The sequence below is a fragment of the Mus pahari genome, chromosome 10 (assembly GCF_900095145.1).
Source record: "Mus pahari chromosome 10, PAHARI_EIJ_v1.1, whole genome shotgun sequence".
Classification (NCBI taxonomy): Eukaryota; Metazoa; Chordata; class Mammalia; order Rodentia; family Muridae; genus Mus; species Mus pahari.
Genome location: NC_034599.1, coordinates 46,364,082 through 46,381,640, shown reverse-complemented (window position 1 = coordinate 46,381,640; position 17,559 = coordinate 46,364,082). Strand labels below are relative to the sequence as shown.

The 17,559-nt window shown below is 44.3% G+C and overlaps 1 protein-coding gene across 3 annotated transcripts; it reads left to right on the top strand.

The window, feature by feature from the left end:
• Window positions 1-8,564: 8,564 nt before the first annotated feature.
• Colca2 (colorectal cancer associated 2) lies at window positions 8,565-17,295 on the top strand. Of its 3 annotated transcripts, none has more exons than XM_029542754.1 (5): window positions 8,565-9,148; window positions 9,828-9,922; window positions 13,620-13,674; window positions 14,997-15,226; window positions 16,625-17,295. In XM_029542754.1, the coding sequence occupies exons 1-5, from the start codon at window positions 8,716-8,718 to the stop codon at window positions 16,994-16,996; spliced, it is 1,185 nt and encodes a 394-aa protein (XP_029398614.1). In that variant the 5' UTR covers window positions 8,565-8,715; the 3' UTR covers window positions 16,997-17,295. The 3 variants fall into 3 exon arrangements, with proteins under 3 accessions (XP_029398614.1, XP_021063809.1, XP_029398615.1); XM_021208150.2 differs by having other exon boundaries at window positions 8,947-9,157; window positions 16,625-17,293; XM_029542755.1 differs by having other exon boundaries at window positions 9,002-9,075; window positions 16,625-17,293.
• Window positions 17,296-17,559: the final 264 nt, after the last annotated feature.

The following is a 17,559-nucleotide window of genomic DNA, read 5'->3' as shown; positions in this document are numbered from 1 at the left end:
CCCATGGACTTTCCTGCAGACCAATCCAATGAGGTCATTTTCTCAGCTGAGGTTCCCTCTTCCAGATGACTAGCTTGTGTCAGGTTGACAGAAAACTAACACAATACGCAAACATTATACAGTGATCAAGTCATGGCAATTATCACACCCATGGCTTCAAAACATTATCCAGTCTTGGAAGTAAAACACGAAAAGCCTTTCTTCAGAGAGTACAGTAAAAATAGGGGAATTATTTCTTCTAGGTTTTTCGAAATATCAACTATGATATTATTGATGTGGTCACTATACTGTGCAGTCGTATGCCAAAACATTCTTTTCCTAACTTAAATTTGTACCCAGTGACCAACTTCTTTCCTAGCTCCCTCCTCTTCCCCACCTTAGTCTCTGTTAATCATATCTAAAAAGGTTTTTACAATATATAGACCTCCATACATCTACACAGTGTCTATGAATGAGATCATGCAACACTTATCTTTGGGCACCTGGCTTATTTCATTTAAATGTGTGCCCCTGAGTTTTCTCTATATTGTCACAAATCACAAGAGTGAGGATTGAGGAGGGGGTGTCTTTATCTGTTTATCCACTGATAAACACTTAGGTTAATTTGAGTGCTGGCGGCTCTTCAACAGATTCCTCAAAATATCAGAAACAACAAGCTCATAGCCAGACATCCTGACGTACACTACACTGAGTATACGCCAAAAGGAAAGGTCAGTCAGTCTAACTTCCACTCTGCTTAGTGTGTGCCTACCTGGGAAAGCTAGCATTGTCCCCAGAAGCAGGGGAGAGCTGTTCTTTCTGGACTCTTCTGTCACTTAAGATCCCTCTGTTCTGGTTCCAAGGAGCTCTCTGAGACCCTTGTCTCAGCTGTTCCCCAGACCCAAGCATCAGGCCTCTGCACCGAAAGGAAGAAACTTGGGTCCTCTGTAGATTAGGGATCTTCATGAGGGCCTGAGAGTCAGGTTTGTTTTTGTTTTTGTTTTTGTTTTAGATTGGTTGTGTAAATGTTTTAATAGCAATAGTTCTGTAGTACCCACCAGGGAAAGTTACCAAGTTGTGATAGTATAATGTGGTTTCTGTAAATTACAATTCTAACATCTATCTGGCTACGATGTTCAGCAGCCGTCATCTTGACTCACTGTGCATTTATCTACCTGACCGTGTTGATCATTTGTCTACCTGACCGTGTTGATCATTTATCTTGTAATACTCTGAAGAGACATCGGTTCGCTAACAAATAGAGCTGGGCTACCGGGCCTTGGATAATGGAGAGAGAGGAAAAAGGCAGCACCAAGGCGTCTCCGCTCTTCTTAAACTGGCTAACTTGCTTCACAGTGTGCACAAGGCTAACCTTTAACAAGGAAGACGCATACAGCCAGTTCTCCATCTACTGCTCCTTATAGCTGTCAGGCCCACAGGAGAGGGGGATGGAGGAGTAAGAATGAGGCTGATAAAAATTCCAAGTGGTGGATGAATTTTAAGGACTGTGTGTCACTTTCATATATTCTAATTTGGTCCTTTTTATTGTTCTAGAAATGTCTTATTTAAAAAGTGGAAACAAACTACAAAGTTCTGTCAGGGAAATTAATCACATTTCCCCACACTATTTCCTATGCAGCATGTGGATTTATCAACCACACCTTTGGTTGCACAATACCAGAATGTGGAAAAAATGCATTCCTCTCTCTCTTCTTCCCCCCCTTCTCCCCCTTTCTCCACCCCTACCCCCACTCCGAAGCCTTGTGACTCATACCCTCCCACAGAAGAACCAAAGTAAACTGTGAGCCTCAGCTCAGAACAACATCTCTTTTGGGCCTTGCCAGGACTCAGGGCATATTTACGGTTTAAGCTGGGTGAAAGTGATAATGTCAAGTTCAACCTACTTAAGAAAATACCAGAAGTCAAAGGTGAACCTTAAGGGCCAGCAGTAAGGCTTAGCAGGTGAAGCTTGCTGTCCTGAGTCCTTATCCCCAGGTCCCTCGTGGTAGGGAGGGGAGAAGTGACTTCCACGCTTGCAATGTAACCTGCATACACCCCTTATGAACACACCCCACGCACAAACAAATAAACTCATGCAATAAAAATCGTTAAGTGAAATGTAAAATTTGCCCGTGCAAAGCCTGCCTTGTAGACAACCGCCCGGTGAATCGCTGGATGTACAGCACGTTGTTGAAGTGTTTGCAATTCTCTTACAGTGTAATTCGAATCCAGAAGAATGAGAGAAGGAAACCACATCTTTACTTTGTTTGTTTAATAAGTACTTTTAAGTGATCATTATGACTTTCCACGGCTGAATTAATAAAACAATAGCAGGGTGCTATTAAAGTGCCGCAGAAGAAGGCCACAAAGAGAACCGTTACTAACCTCACCAGTAAGTTAGATGCTTGCATGGAGAGAGGCAGAGATGTACACACAAAAGAGTATCTGAAGATCTACCTTCTCAATATGTAAATTTAAATATATAGTCAGGAATAAAGCCACTTATATTTAAAGTATCAAAATAATAACTTATCCCAAGGGTTAAGTCACCCTGCACTTTAATGATATTATAGTGACTTGCCAAAATTAACTTTAGAGTCAACAGCTGGGTTCTGTCTAAAGTGCCTTCTCTATTCAAGTCACTGTTACACTGTTCATCTAACATATTCACTGACCATTGACTCTAGGAAGATCAACCACCTACGTTCTAAAACCGATGGTTCTCAACCCGTGGGTCGAGATCCCCTGGAGTCACCTCTCAGATACCCTGCATGTCATTCATAACAGTAGCAAAAATATAGTTCCAAAGTAGTTAGGAAAATAATTTTATAGTTGAGGAACAACAGGGGGAACTGTATGAAAGGGTTGAATTATTAAGGTAGAGAACCACTGCTCTAGACAAAGAGTGATTATCTGGTTAAAGATTCAAGGGGGTGGGGCCCTCATGAATGGCTCACTTGGCTTGGGGCTAGCAGGTGCTCAGTAAACTTTTCTTAGATTGAATTAAAAGTACCATAAAAATGAGCAGCCATTTGGCCCCTGACTCTGTGGATAACAGCCCTCTAAAACAAGTCGACCATGGATGAATATTGAAAATGTGTGGGCACATTCTTAAGATGGCTGATTAAGTGCTTTAAAATATCTTTAAGAATAAAAACTGATGAATGTCTGAAGTAGTGCAGAAAAAAATACTGGTGTATCTTTTATTAACTACGTGTACTTTGACATGTTCCCAAGAAGGCACGCAAATTAGTTATTTGGGGCTTAATATCTTTGGTGTGATTAAAGCAAACACAATAAATCAAGAACTATAATCTCCCAGGGCCAAACTGAGTGATAATAAATCTTTCCAGAGTTATTTTCAAACATTGGCATCATGCTTTATTAGATATGTGATACATAAATATCTTTTAACAACAACTTCAGAACAGATAAGACACAGAGGTTTGCAAACTGCATTGTCAATAGATTACAAAAAAAGAACAGGGGGAAAAAGTTGCATGTTCCAAAAGGAAAAAACTATAGTCCTAACAAATAATATCAAGATTTCAGCTCTTCTACAGTAAGAAAAATAATAGAACTGTCCCACTAATCAAGTATCTTACGTGGAAGGATCCAGAAGTTCCAATGCTTAGAAAGTAGAATGCAAATGTGCATTCACTCAGCCATTTTATTTCCCAACTTTGATGAAATATTCACAGCTTTTCCTGACAGCATTCTCTACACACTTTTGTATTAGAAATATGGTGCAATAAAAATGTTTTTACCCAAAACAGTAACTTTGCAAGCAGTGTGATATGGTACTTTTCTTGTATAAATAATAAATGATCAAAGGTTGCCTCATCATATCCTTTTCTTAGAGGAAAGTCTAAATTTTGAATATATACTACGTGGAGAAACTGACTATGTGTGCATTACTATTACACAACCCCCGTCTCCTAGTCTCCTTGGTCACTTTCACATGGATCAAATTTGGCTTCCTAAGGACCCATAAATACATGTTTCTTCTATGCATTCAACATTTTGGAACATGATATTTCCCACAACATTCAGTAACAGTGTCCCAACATTGAGGTGACAAAAGAATTTTGCATTACTAAAGAAAATTTCGGGCTATAGTCAAATTCAGAAGGAATAACGACACCTTTTCCTTATACTGAAGGTCTTTTAATATGCACGTCTACGTTTAATAAAACCTGCTTGGGAGGGGAAAGCACAATGCTGTGCGGTGTCATTTGCATGCAGAAGACCATCGATAATTTTTTTCCAATTAAAACCGTTCAACTTTACACATTAACAATGTCCATTCTGCTCATCCCAGGTGCTGCTGACTTTATGATTGATGAACAGTTGACAGACTGAAGGATTTCTGAGTTTGTGGCATGGAAAAGCAGAGATTTGAAAAGCTGATTTAGGAAGGATGGGAAAAACTATGGACAGAGGCTTTCAGGGGAGGAGGCTTGGGTGGAAAGCAAGAACTGGACCAGGCAGAGCAATTAACAGAAGGTGGTTGAATAAACAGTGAATGAATGAATGGATTTGCAAATTAACATACAATAGGAAAGCAGTAGTGAGCACATGGGAGAACAGACCCATTGCTGGCAGAAACCAAGGCTTACTTATCTTTGTACTCCTGGTACTTGTTACTGTGCCTGGTACACACCTGATGCTCAAGGAAAGAATATCTCAAAGGCTTATCACTCATTTAAAGGCAAAAATCTACCTTACAAATAGCGAGACCCATCTCCTCCACACAGCTTTTATATGTGCCAACAATGGAGCTACAAGCTAGAAAGCCACAGGTCATGATGTCACTCCCTCTCAGCATTTCAATATCCTCTCCCACACCCAACATCAAGATAGTGTTAAAGGTGAAGGAGCTTGTGGCAGAAGACCGACCCCCAGACACAATTTTTTTACAACCTCAAAGGGACTGTTGGGACTTCAGGGAGGCATCCTAGAAGCAATAAGCCCCCAGGAAGAGGGTTCTGGTTGGACAACCACAAACTACAGTCAGCATAATGACCAGCTTATCCTCACCACTAGCCAGTTGCTTCTTCAGAGCTCCATGTTTCTAAGAAGCCCCTTGGACACACTGATAACACGCAAGGACTTTGGGGTGATACAAAAGTCTGAACACTAGCTCTGTCATTTGCTATGTAATACAGGCCTGGCCCCCAGGAACAAGAGATGAGAACTTTTAAATAATCTTCTGAGCTAGGGATGTAGTTCTGCTGTAGAGTGCTTACCCAGCATGCTCTGGATTCTATCTCAGCACTTGGATGGATGGATGGATGGATGGATGGATGGATGGATGTGGATGGATGGGTGAGCAAGTGAGTGAGCAAGCAATCGAGCAGGGTACCAGCTTCTAAAGGCATTTGGAATCTCAAGGTAAAAATGGCTGGTTGCTTTAGATTCATCATCACACAGACACACAGACACACATACTTGCATGCACACACACATGCATGCCACACAGAAACAGAAAGACAGACAGAGAGAGGGGGGAAGGGAGAGGGAGAGAGGTGCAAAGAGGATCTACTGAAAAAGCATTGTCTTTGGCTCTGAAATGTCTGTGCTGAGGCTCTGAAATGTCTTTTCAGTTACAAGAACAAGAATCAAAACTCCTGAGTGTTGAGCTGACCTGCAATATATATAGCACAGGGAAGAGCCTCAAAATGGGCCTGTGGAAATAGTTTTCTGAAGTTTTTTGTCAGCAACATCATCACACTCTGAACCTCAGGAACTGCACCAGCACACAAATGCCTCAGGATGTTAGCTATGGCTCGGGCAAAGACTTCTGGGAGAAAAGATGCAGATTTCTTCGCTCTTATCCCCGTAGACACCAGGCTTCTAAAGAGCTTGTCTTCCAGTGTTCTCTCTGGAGAACTCAGTCACCAGCACCACTGACCTTGACATTGTTAAGGGAAAACTGTGACCTCAGGCCACCCCTGCTCAATCCTGTGTGAAAGGGGAGCTGAAGAAAAATATTTAGTGTAAAAGAATGAGACAGCACTTCAGAAGAGGGGAAAGAGAGGCATGTATAGAGTCAGAGAAAAAAGAGAGACAAGAAAAGTGTCAACAGGGAGAAGAACAAGGGACAGAAAATGGGAGTGGGGGAAGAATAAACAAAACTGCCAAAGGACATGGAGGAGATCTTAAAAGCAAGGCAGAAAGGAGAAAAGCAGCGAGGGAAACGTTGACTAGACGAAGGAAGGGTGGGGTCCTAGGGAGAGGGTTTCCTCTCAGATCCTCTGGTCTGGTCCTCAGGCCTGGCTTTGCAAAAATAGGGTCCAGTGTCTGATAAACCCCAGCTGAACCAAATACAACCTCATCTCACCCTACTTCTCCACCACCTGATGTTACTTCAAGTGTCCCCAGCCTTGATCCTTTCCCAGATATGTGGCTCACCTGCCTGGCAGACAGGTCTACCCTGCACGCTTTCATCACCCCCAGAGACCCTTTAGCTGAGCCGTTGGTTAGATACTCTATATCTAATATACTATGTCTGATATATTTTAAGTTTTCAGATTTTTTTTTTCTAAAGACTTTTGAATCTAAAGCTGGGGGGCGTATGGCTTCTGTTTGGTTTGTTTTTTGTTTTTCTTTGTTTTGTCTGCACTTCAGACAACTCGAGGATTAAAAAGGAGAGGCCTATACCATCACTTTATCTGCATTCCTGGAAACCTCCTAGTTATTTGCAAAGGGGACATCTTGACCTGACATTCCATATCACTCCAGTCTCTTCATCCTTCAAATCACAGAACAGAGAGCAACTCAGGCAGAGCTTCAAAAATACACATCAGCATGGGTTCGAGTTATTCGTATTCATGAGGGGTCCAAGAAGACAGCTTGACTCCAAATTCCTCCTACTTCTCTCCTCAGAGCCTTCAAAAAAAAAAAGAAAGAAAGAAAGAAAAAAGAAGAAAGAAAAACAAACAAACAAAAAAAACCCATGCCCTTCCTCTAAAGGAAGCAGGAGTTCTATGAGGTAAAAAAGGCTGGGGTTCGAGGAATTAAAAACAAACCAAAACATAGGAATGGGGATTGCCACAATGCAGCAGTGGAAACCTGGCCTAAAGGAATCACAGATGGGTCAAGGGCAGCTGTGTTGGTCTAAGGCTCCGCAGAGCAAAGAGAGGGTTGATGTGCAAGGACGGCTTGCTGGAAGCCCAGTGTCTGTGACCTAGCAGGAGGGAGGATGCAGAGAGGCAAGCCTTGTGGCCAGGCAGGGCCAGAGGAATACAAAGCGCTAAGTTTCGGCCTCTGCTGTCCTCTGACCTGCAGCCTGGGCCTAAAGTGGCCCTTTGCTGTGCCACACCCTCTGTCTGCCATGTTCATTCTCCAAAACCTGAGGTTCCCCCTTAAAATGGAGAGTGGACAAGAGACACTCAATGTGACTGTCCAACCTGGCTCAGGTGGTCCACAGGGAACAGCCTAGGCCAGTGGGGGCTCCTGAGCAGCCTCTGAGGCACTAGCATAGAGCATCTTTGAGGACACCTGCTCTGTCTGTGGGCAGGTGGACAAAATGTTTAAAATAGGAGAAAAGCAAGGGTCAGGACCCAAAGGGATCTCACTCTCTGTTTCTCTGGACTCTCTGTGAGGTGCCTGTGTGCAGGATTTCTGCAGAAGATAGTCCATTTTGTTAAGCCTTTGAATATTCAAATTGAAAGTATCGCGCAATCATTGATTGTCAAATCATGGGTTTCTAGAGGTTTTAAATACTTGGCATGAGGGGGAAAAAACTCAAACCTATACCCAAAGGTATAAAACATTAATTCTGTGTGTCTCCTGATCCAGGGACCTGGGTGCTGCCTCGTGTTTTGTGAAACTTTAAAAATGTCGCATCTCTGCCTTTCTCCCTGCCTTCCTAGGTGCTGAGTCTCTGAAGCTGCAGCATCCAGTCTCCAGCCCAGCTCCTGCTGACCAGGATGTCGGGTAACTCAGATGCTTCTCCAGGGGTCGGGTCATGAGGGCCAGGGGCACTTGGATCCGAGTGTATTTCCTCTGCTTTTCCTGCGTATAACAGAGAGGCACAAAGTCAGGGAATAATAGTCAGGGCCGGGCATGGATCCAGAGAGGACGCGAGCCCGCTGTGTCGGCTCCCTCTGGGTGCCTGCTCCCCAGAGCAGAGGCCCAGAGACCCATAAGGCCACTCCGGACAATCGCGTCCCCCCACGCCCCTGCCTGCCCTTTCACTTTTCCACCTTGGCGTCCTGGGAATTTGGAGACGCCGACCTTGTGAGCCCAGAAGCGGCGGCGCGGGGGAGCTAGAGGCTCACGGTGAGCCCTGGACTGGAGCAGGCACGCACCGGCAGGGAGCTGGGCTGGGGCTGGTCCCGCGTGGACCCCGAGGCGCGCCCGCGCTGCCTGCAGATCCCAGAGCCGACCCAGTCAGTGGGGATGGGAGAAAAGGAGACTGGAGAGGAGTGGGCGCGTCCTGGCACTGCAGCAAGACAACCGATGCCCAGGACCGGGAAGAATAGCGCACTAATTTTCCCGGGGGATCCTAACTTTCAGGATCTGGCTTCTGGGGGGGGGGGGTCTCCCTGCTGTCCAGCCGTGGTCCCTACACTAACCATGCGAGGCGCTGGTGGCCTGGCACTGTCTCCAAACGCCTAGGCCAGGGGCCATTGTGCTCCGCCCCTCCCCGTGCGACTAATAAGCGCTCTCTCCAGGGTCAAGGTCGGGTGGAAGTCACACTGGGCTTCTAAGTCAAACCCTACTCGGAAAATGCCTCTGCCTGGTCTAGCCTGGCCTAACAACCAGCCAGACCTACTCACTGCGCTCTGCCGGGGACCCCCAGGCTGTCACCGGTCCCTCCCAGCCGACCCCCGCCTAGCACGGCCGGCCACTTGGGCTCTCCCAGGTCTCCCGGCCCAGCTCTGCCGGCTCAGGGGCGGCCCCTTCCGGAGGGCAGCCTCCAGGCGACTGCGCGGTCCTAGGGAGCCTCGGGATGCCATTACTCCGGAGCTGCAGCTCTTGCTGGAGAACTCTCCACAGCCCAGTTCTCCAAATGCCTGCACCGGAAAGGGAGGGGGGTGGGAAGAGATGAAGAGAGCGACAGAGCCGGAGACTAGAAGGAGGAAGGGGGTGAGGAAAAAAAAGACATTTTTGAAAAAGAGAAAGGAGCAACAGGAGACTATTTCCCGGCCCCTTTTCTGGGGTTAGTGAAGTAAGTCCCTCACGGGGCCAGGACAGACTGACTGTCCTGACCCCTGCAGCTTGTCGCTTGTCTCAGGGCTGGCTTCCAGACCAAGGGCACCACAGATAAAGGTTGTACTTCCCCAGAAGCCATGCCTGGACTGATAGAGGGATACAGGGAGGGGGGGAGGAGGGGAGAGGGGCTGTCGTTCACATTATGGTGAGGTCCGAGAGATCAGTTTGAAACAGAGAGCACCCCAGATCCACAAGCTGAGTCAGAACCCCAGATTTTACTATTGGAGCCAAAATAGCAGGCTTGTTTGACCTCCCTCCACATTCCAGAGCAGAACAGCTGGTACTGTCCTGAGGATGGGGCCCAGCTAGGGGTGAATAACGTCATAGATGCCCACAGGGACTGTTCCCACTAGAACCCTGAAGCACCTGCCTGTGCCCACCTTTTCTAGTTTGAAAAATGTGGGTGTTTTTTAAAGTTATCTTTTCTTTCTTCCTTCCTTTTTCTTTCTTTCTTTCTTTTTCTTTATTTCTTTTTCTTTCTTTTGTTTTTTTAACGTTCTCTTTGTGTGTTCTGCAAAGGTAGAAACTTGGCCTTGGGTATCCCAGCCTTACCAAGGGGACCCTCACTGTATCCCCTTGACACCCAAGCTTTGAGACTGACCACTGGCCCTGTTGCCTCTCCCCAGAAAAACCTAAGGTGTATCAAGGCGTCCGTGTGAAGATGACCGTGAAAGAGCTTCTGCAGCAAAGAAGGGCACACCAGGCCGCCTCAGGGGCAAACGTAAGCAGCACCCTCTCCCTCTCTGTCCCTCCCAGTCCATCCCAGGCCTCACACTCAGCCCTGTGTCAGGGAAGATGCAGAGGCCACCCATAAGCACAGCCCTGCTCAGGGATTCTTACATCTGTCCCCAACTTCATCCCAGGTCACCACAGGCAGCCACAAAAACCCATGGGACATGGTGTAGGACTCAGGACTGTGGGGGGCTGATCTCTCACTGCTCATAGCTGAGTGGGGGAAGGCTTCTTGGTCCTCTGCAAGGAAGAGAGGCAGCCAACAGGTTAAGTATGTTTTTATAGTGTTAAGAGAGAGTGGAGATCCAGCCCCAACAAACTCATTGAAAAAAAAAAAAAAAGTCTCTACCAGAAACCCACCTCGTTTCTCTGTAATTTAGGCTCTGAGGTCATGTATATGAAAAACCAGCAGTCACTGGAAGTCTCTGGAAGAAAAGGCCTCTGTCTCTAGAATACACAGAACTCTAACAGAACTGATCTGGGTGTTCATAAGACACTCTGACACCTCACACTCTGACACCTCACATTTATTACCCAAGTGCTCGGGGCAGCTGCAGAACCATGTAAACTAGGTGTGCTTGTCCACCGAGAGTTCAATGTGAAGAGCCTGCTGCACGTGACCCTGTCATTGCTTGTGGGTAGGTGTGGGTGTGGAGGGAAGATCAGACAGGATTCCAGTCATCTCTGTTTTCACTGGTCTCATCAGCATGTGATCCTGTGTGAGTTCCATGTTGAACTTCATGAATGAAACTTTGGCACCTCAAGCAACGGGAGGGAGAAACTATGGAGCGATGGTGAGATAGGTTTCTGAGCCAGGGGACCTGGGCATAGCTCTCAGTAACTCTGTGGCACCTGTCCTCCAACACATTGACTTACTAGAGACATTTTTGTCTGTTCCTCTAATCGGTCAGTTGAAAGCTAAGAGGGTTATATAAAGGTTAAATAAGTGTTTAGGGGCTTTCTCCACAGTGCTCAACAGATCACTAAAGTAAAGTCCAGCCAAGGATGAATAGGCCGTTTACACTAATGTATATTACACCTTTCTCTCAGAACTTAGAGTTCAAGTACATTTGCTATGATTTGATACATACATCTAGAGAAACTAGTCCCCATTTGCAGAATTTCAGGCAACAGCAGAATGGCCTTACAATACAAAGGTGGATTTGCAGTGATTCTTCGTTCAAAGTAGCTTTGTATATTCATTATTTCATTTGATTGTTAATGATCAGATGACATGAATAGATCAGAAATCTGTATTCCTCCTTGGCAGCTAAGATCCAAAGTCTTGAAGTTAGTAACAGGCTAAAGGTAGAAACAAGATCATCTTATTTTTCAGTACTGGCTCTAAATTCTCTAAATTCATCTTTCTGCAGAGCCAAACATACTAACAGGGGCTTAATAACCTCAATAGTTCATAGCTATACCATTAATAAAACTAGGGCCAGGAGCTTTGGTACTTGCAGACCTGGGCTTCAGCCATACCCAGAGCATCCCATTTAGGTGAAGCAATCCTGTGGCTGTCGGGTTCTTACAGTTGGTGTGACCACCCTTGGCTCCTAGCAGAGTACAAGGCAAGATTGCACCTCAGTACCTGACCAGGCTGTGTTTCTGAGAGAAGTCTGATTTGCCATTTTCTGAGTTCCCTGTGAGAATGAAGCAAGCCTTCAGAACCAATGTCTATTAAGAACATAATGCTGCTTTCTGGAATATGCCCTACTGTGCTTCCTAGAAAGTTCTCGTCCCTGCCCCTTTCAGCTCACAGGAGTCATGCACATAGAATTTCAGTAGGAGACCCAGATGTAAAATCTCTTTGAGAACAAGCAGAAGGACTTTGGGATTCTGGGACTGCTATACAGTGTACCCCAGGGTGTACAGCAAGGGTGATAGATAGCATCCCAGGATAATGTGTGCCTGCCCCAGGCAGACCTTTCTAGTTTAACAGAGACTGCATCCAACTTGGTCCAACATTAAAAGACATCTCTGGGAAACAGTAATCCAAGAGAGAATTAAATGTGCCAAACACTGCAAAGCAAGAGTAAATCTGCCTTCATTGGCTATGAAGTCAGAATAATAACTGTTTGAAACCGTAAGAAACTAATCATGAATGGCAGTTATAGACTGAGGTAGATATCTAAGTCTCAAGTTATAGCAGAAGAAAGTATATGTGTCAGACTGGTACAGTTATTTTAAATTTTTATTTCAGTCTTATCAGTACACACACACACACACACACACACACATATACACACACACCACTTCTTTGCCCTTGGGGTAAAGAGAAACTGGAGTTGGTGCTTATCTAAAGATAAAATTTACCTTTCTTCTTTTTAACCACTCGTTTTCCTTTGTTTTGTTTTAATAGGCTAAATGTGTTTTTATATATTGTCGATTGTGGGTGTGTGTGCTGTTTGAAATAAGAGAGGCACCATTCTTTGTATTCTGGGAGCAAGGCAAAAAGTGAACCACCAAGGGCCAGAAAGATAATATCAATTAGGACATTGTAAACATACGTCCAGGAGATAACAGGATTACTGGGAAGCAAGCAAACAAGCCAATGGGGGAAGCAGGGGGTTAAAAGCAAGCTCTACAATGAAGCAGATTAAAAAAAATAATAATAAAATAAAAATAAACCCTCCTTCCAAGTCCTCCAGCTCAAGCTGCAGCCAAATATTTGCATAAAGAGCTGGTAAAGGCCTCCAGCTTCCTGGTTCATGACATTACAGCATGGATCATTTTCAAAATTAACACACCTCCTGTTTGAGCAGTGGCTGGCTGTGTGGTGCCAGAGAACAGGAGTGAGTCTACCCTGCTACCCCAGATAGGAGTGGTGAGCTCCCCGTCCTAGCCCAGAGCCACAGCCAGGGTCCCTTTAAACTTTAAAGCCACCATCTGAAATCTAAAAGAAAACAATGCCATCATTACTCGGCTAGCATAATTGTCTTTTCAGCTGGAAGTGGCAAGCTGCTTGACTTTAAACGTTTGAAAGGTTCAGCCCCATGAATCTTCAGTATTTAGATACTATAGTTTTTAAAAGCAAATTACATAGAACATAGAAAAAATTAATTTGCAAAGAACTATTTTTTCTGGCTATGAACTCAAATGTTTATAGGCTCTGAATCACTAAATACGTCAAAATTTTTTCTTATATTTTAAAGATCATAAATGTGAATATTTCAACTTCTCAGATTTAAAAAAATCTAGAAACAATGTCTAATTATTACTTATTTCCTTAAGGGAAATTAATTCCTAGGACAAAGAAACAAAGTAGTAGGTACAAACTTGAAGAAAATGTATGGACTGTCGTCATAGTTGGGTTAAATAAATGTTAACTCTTACTCATTATAAAATAAATTGTTCAATAGAAAGGCTGCTTGCTGACTTTACTTGAATTGTCCTATGTCTGTAACAAAAAAATAATGACTTATATTAACCCTTATCAAAATTAATAACTTAACATTTTATCAAGGAATCTGATATTCGGGGGGAGGGGGGAAACAATGCTCAGGTAAGCAAACAAAAAAGCAAATCTCTAACACAATGCTGGCTGTGTTTAAAGTCCAGTGTTCTTAGAGGAAGGCTTACCGCAGAGCAGAAGCGGCTGTCCCCATGGAATCCCCTGCCCAGTTTCCCCAGAGGGGAAGCGCAGCCCTTCCCTTTGCTTCAAGTTCCTCTTCTTGCCTTGACAGCTGTCAGGAAGCAGCGGTCTCCACCTTCCAGACACTACCGTGCCATCTTCCACAGGTCAGTACAGCCAGCTTTATGGTTCCCTCAAACCCTTTCAAAAGTCCATCTCAGAAGCCCTTCAGAGCCTGGTGCAGGGGTTAAGAGAGGCGCCACCATTTAATTGGAATCCAACCAATCAGAGGGTGACTCCAGATGCAAGCCCAGAAAGGAAAGAAAGACACATTTTTGTCTTCATTCTCAACTGTCTACTCTGGACCAAGCCTCTGTCCTTGACATTTATCCCAGTCGCTGGTCTCCAAGCAACTCAGCTTCACTACAAAAGCAGGGTTTGCTTTAGAATCTTGCCGTCTTTTCTTGGTGCAGTATGGGTTGTAGTCAGTCCATCCAGGATAATGCCTTTGCTCTTGTTCACCTAGCATGTAGTCGACAGGGGCTTCCTTCCCTCTCTCTACTCTCGTCCCAGAGAGTCGTTCAAACAAGTGTAAGTTTTCCCAGCCCCAAACAAATAACTCTATTACATAAACAGTCCTTCCTATGCCACTCAGCAGCTACGAATTTAAGGAGGTCATATAGAAGGAAGCCTGTGCTTATGTCAGTTCCCACCAAATATAGCACTTTAACTTAACCTGAAAGGAACCTGAGACCTTTAATGGGCTCCCTCTAAATCCCCCCCCTCTTTGAACCTTAAGGCTGATTATCACACACTGGGAATATTCCTATTAACTGGAAAGGGGGCGATGCTTTTTTCAGATTATCCTCATTGTTCCCTATCATATTTTTTCCCATTGTATTCTCATCTTAACGTGTCCACAAATAAGACACTTCTGCCCTTTGTACTTCTTCCGAGCAAAGTGCTATTAATTTGTACACTGCATTCTAAGCTTCCAATCTTAGCATGTGCATCACTGTTTGTATCATTTCTCCAAACCCTCTTCTCAACAATTTAAGTCCCTTATGTGAAAAGATTAGGTAAGCAACAAGGGCTAATGCCAGAAGGTTTCCCAAAGCCCCCCAGTAAGTTCATCAGAGAGGTTTCCCTGAGCTGCGGATAGCTCTAGGCACTAGTGCTTTTATAGCCCTGAAGGCAGCGGCTTGTGCTCTTCCTTGAATGTGGCATTTAGATACTGGCTGGGCCACATGCATTCTTCTATTTCAGTCTAACCATACTGAAAAGCTATCTATCACATTACTGATCAGATTAATTTCTCTGGGACTTGGATTAACCTAAGACAACTAACACAGTCCAAATTCCAAAAGTATTTACTTATAAGGAATTTCCCAACCTCCATTTCCCCCTAGATATAATAAATAGAAGAAAACTCTATTCAAACTTATTTTGCAATTTTTAAACAAAAAAATCATTTCCCTTTCTCTTCTAGGACTGTATTTTGAGCCTGAACCAACGTCTTCCACGCCCAGTTATTTTCAACCCCGAGAATTTTCCACCTGTGTCTCTTGTGAAGAAAGCCCTAGCTGCCTCGACCAGATCTTCGAGTCCTACCTTCAGACAGACACACTCCCGGAGCCTTTGCTCAACTCTGCACAAATTGCTCCCCACTATTTCCCAGAGGGCTGTCAAGTGGCCCCTTTCTGCCACAACCAGAGCCTGGTAATTCATCCGCATCCTTCCTGGAGCCTGATGCTTGCTAACTGTGGGGTAGAGATGCTTTGTAGAAGTGTTTGCATCATCCCGTGAGAAAGCATACAAATGTTATCAACCAGGAAATAGTCAGGGAAGCATTTTAAAGTTCAATGTGTGGGCACCGTGAAGGGCATAAACCTTTGAATACACCTACTATGATTTCCCTTGTAAATGGATGTCTGGCGATAAAAAGGGGCTACTCCTATTTTTAAATATCTGTTAAGACATCTGTTTATTTGGAAATCAATAGTTTCAACAATTTTAAGTTAGATTTTTAAGTCCTTGAAATGGATCAAGGCTACGTATATGTGATACCAACATTCTAATGGGGCCCGGCTTAACTGTTGAACTGGCTCCACTTACTGGCTGGTTTGGGCTGCCATAGGCAAAAGCACATATCTAAGCCTGAGATGGTTGATATTTAAGCCTCCGGACTATGCCTTAATCCAAGCACTTGGGAGGCATAGACAAGAGGGCTAGGAGTTCAAGGTCAGTCTCGGCTAAATACAGAGTTAAGGTATAGCCTAGGCTACAGGAAACCTTCTCTCAAAACAAGACAAAGCAGCCCTAATCTTTGAAAGAATTTGAATTTTCTATTCTTGATGAATCTCATATGCTCAAAAATGTGTTCTCTTTAAAATGAGTAAGATTGTTGTTTTTATGTCTTGGGGATTTATACTGTTTTAAACTTTGTAAGGTTTTTTTCTTTTAAAAAGAAATGTAAATACTTTTTATTTTCATTTGTCAAAAATCTATATTAGAGGAAATTGAATTTAGAGAAGATAGGAAACTAACTCTACAGGATGCGCATGCATCTTTTCATGGGAACATAACACACAGTTTCAGCTCAGCTTCCAAGGTTGGCCACTGTAAACACGCTTAAGATGTGTTAGATACACTGGTGACAGGAGGGGGCGGTTTCTCATCCTCGGGGGTTCTAGATGCTGGGCCTATGAGGACTTGGGTTCTGCCTCTGTGTGTTTACTTGGCTGCTCATGGTCAAGGGTGCGGCCCAAGGTGCCACCTGCAGCTTATACTGTGGCATGCAGCAGGATCTGAAGTGCAGGTGACCTGAGACACAGTGAGATTTCGTGGTTTGAGAACAAAACGTCCTGCAAGGTTTTAACAAAGGAAGGCAGTGGAGCAAGGCAATTGATTGTTGGGAAGGAGAAAAAGAAATCTGGGATGCAGTGTCATGAAATCACAGCCGGCAAATGAGATTACTTCCAAGGACTTAGGTTAAGGGTTTGAGGTTCATTCTTAGCCCTAATGTTCTCACTGTGCATGAGTAAATCCACACTGCTCGGTTCCTTTAATCCTGTCTAAGTTACCCAGCTTTTTGTTCCCTGGTTTTCCTTTCTCTAGATTCCAGGATCACCTTCCGATTCCTCCAGTCTCTCTGGCTCCTTTGACTGCAGTTACTCGCCAACTCAGCTGCCTTCCTACACTCCAGAAAATTACAGCTCTCCTCCTTCTCTGGATTCCCTACACTCCAGCCTCCCAGAAGACGGCTACTTCTGCCAGCATTGGCCTTCTTACCCCCAGTACAACCTCTCGTCCCCAGCCACCCCCTCCTCTGTCTGCTACTACACATCCTGTGAGACAGAGCACTTGGATGCCCTCAGAACCACAGAGTTCTTCTACTCAGGCATGGACTGTGTGGACTTTGCCCCTCCGGTGGCCACCACTGGCGATTTCTATAAGAGGGAGACAAGCTGTGACGCCTGCTATAGTTAGTAGAAACCAGACTAGAATGTTTCATGGGTGTATCTCTTTCTCTACTGCACCTTGATGACACTTCAACCATTCAACCCTTTCACAAACTACCCCACATACGGTTTACGTTCCACCATTTTCAATCACCTGATAGCTAGTGTAGGAATCAACACAATGCCCCCAAACCTGGTCTTGTGACAGTCTTATTTTATACACTCACTGTTAACATTTTTTTTGTATGGATTTTTCCAGTGCCTTCCTTCTCAGTATAACAAACAAACTCTTTTGTAAACTAATAAATAACTTTGTATAATACATGTTGGGTTGTTTTTCTCAATTTCCAATAGTAGTATCCTTTGATTTCAGTATTATCAACTAACCAGGAAATAACTAACTATACTTGAATAGTTTGATCATAACTTATTTGTGCATTTAAAATCATTCTAATATGAACAGAGGGGTTGGCACTGCTGAGATGCTGAGAACGGAAAAGCCTGCTTTGGTGAACCAAGGATGTACATTTTGGAGCATCATCAGACAAAAATGCTATGACTCACTTACCTCTCATATCCAGCGTCTGTCAA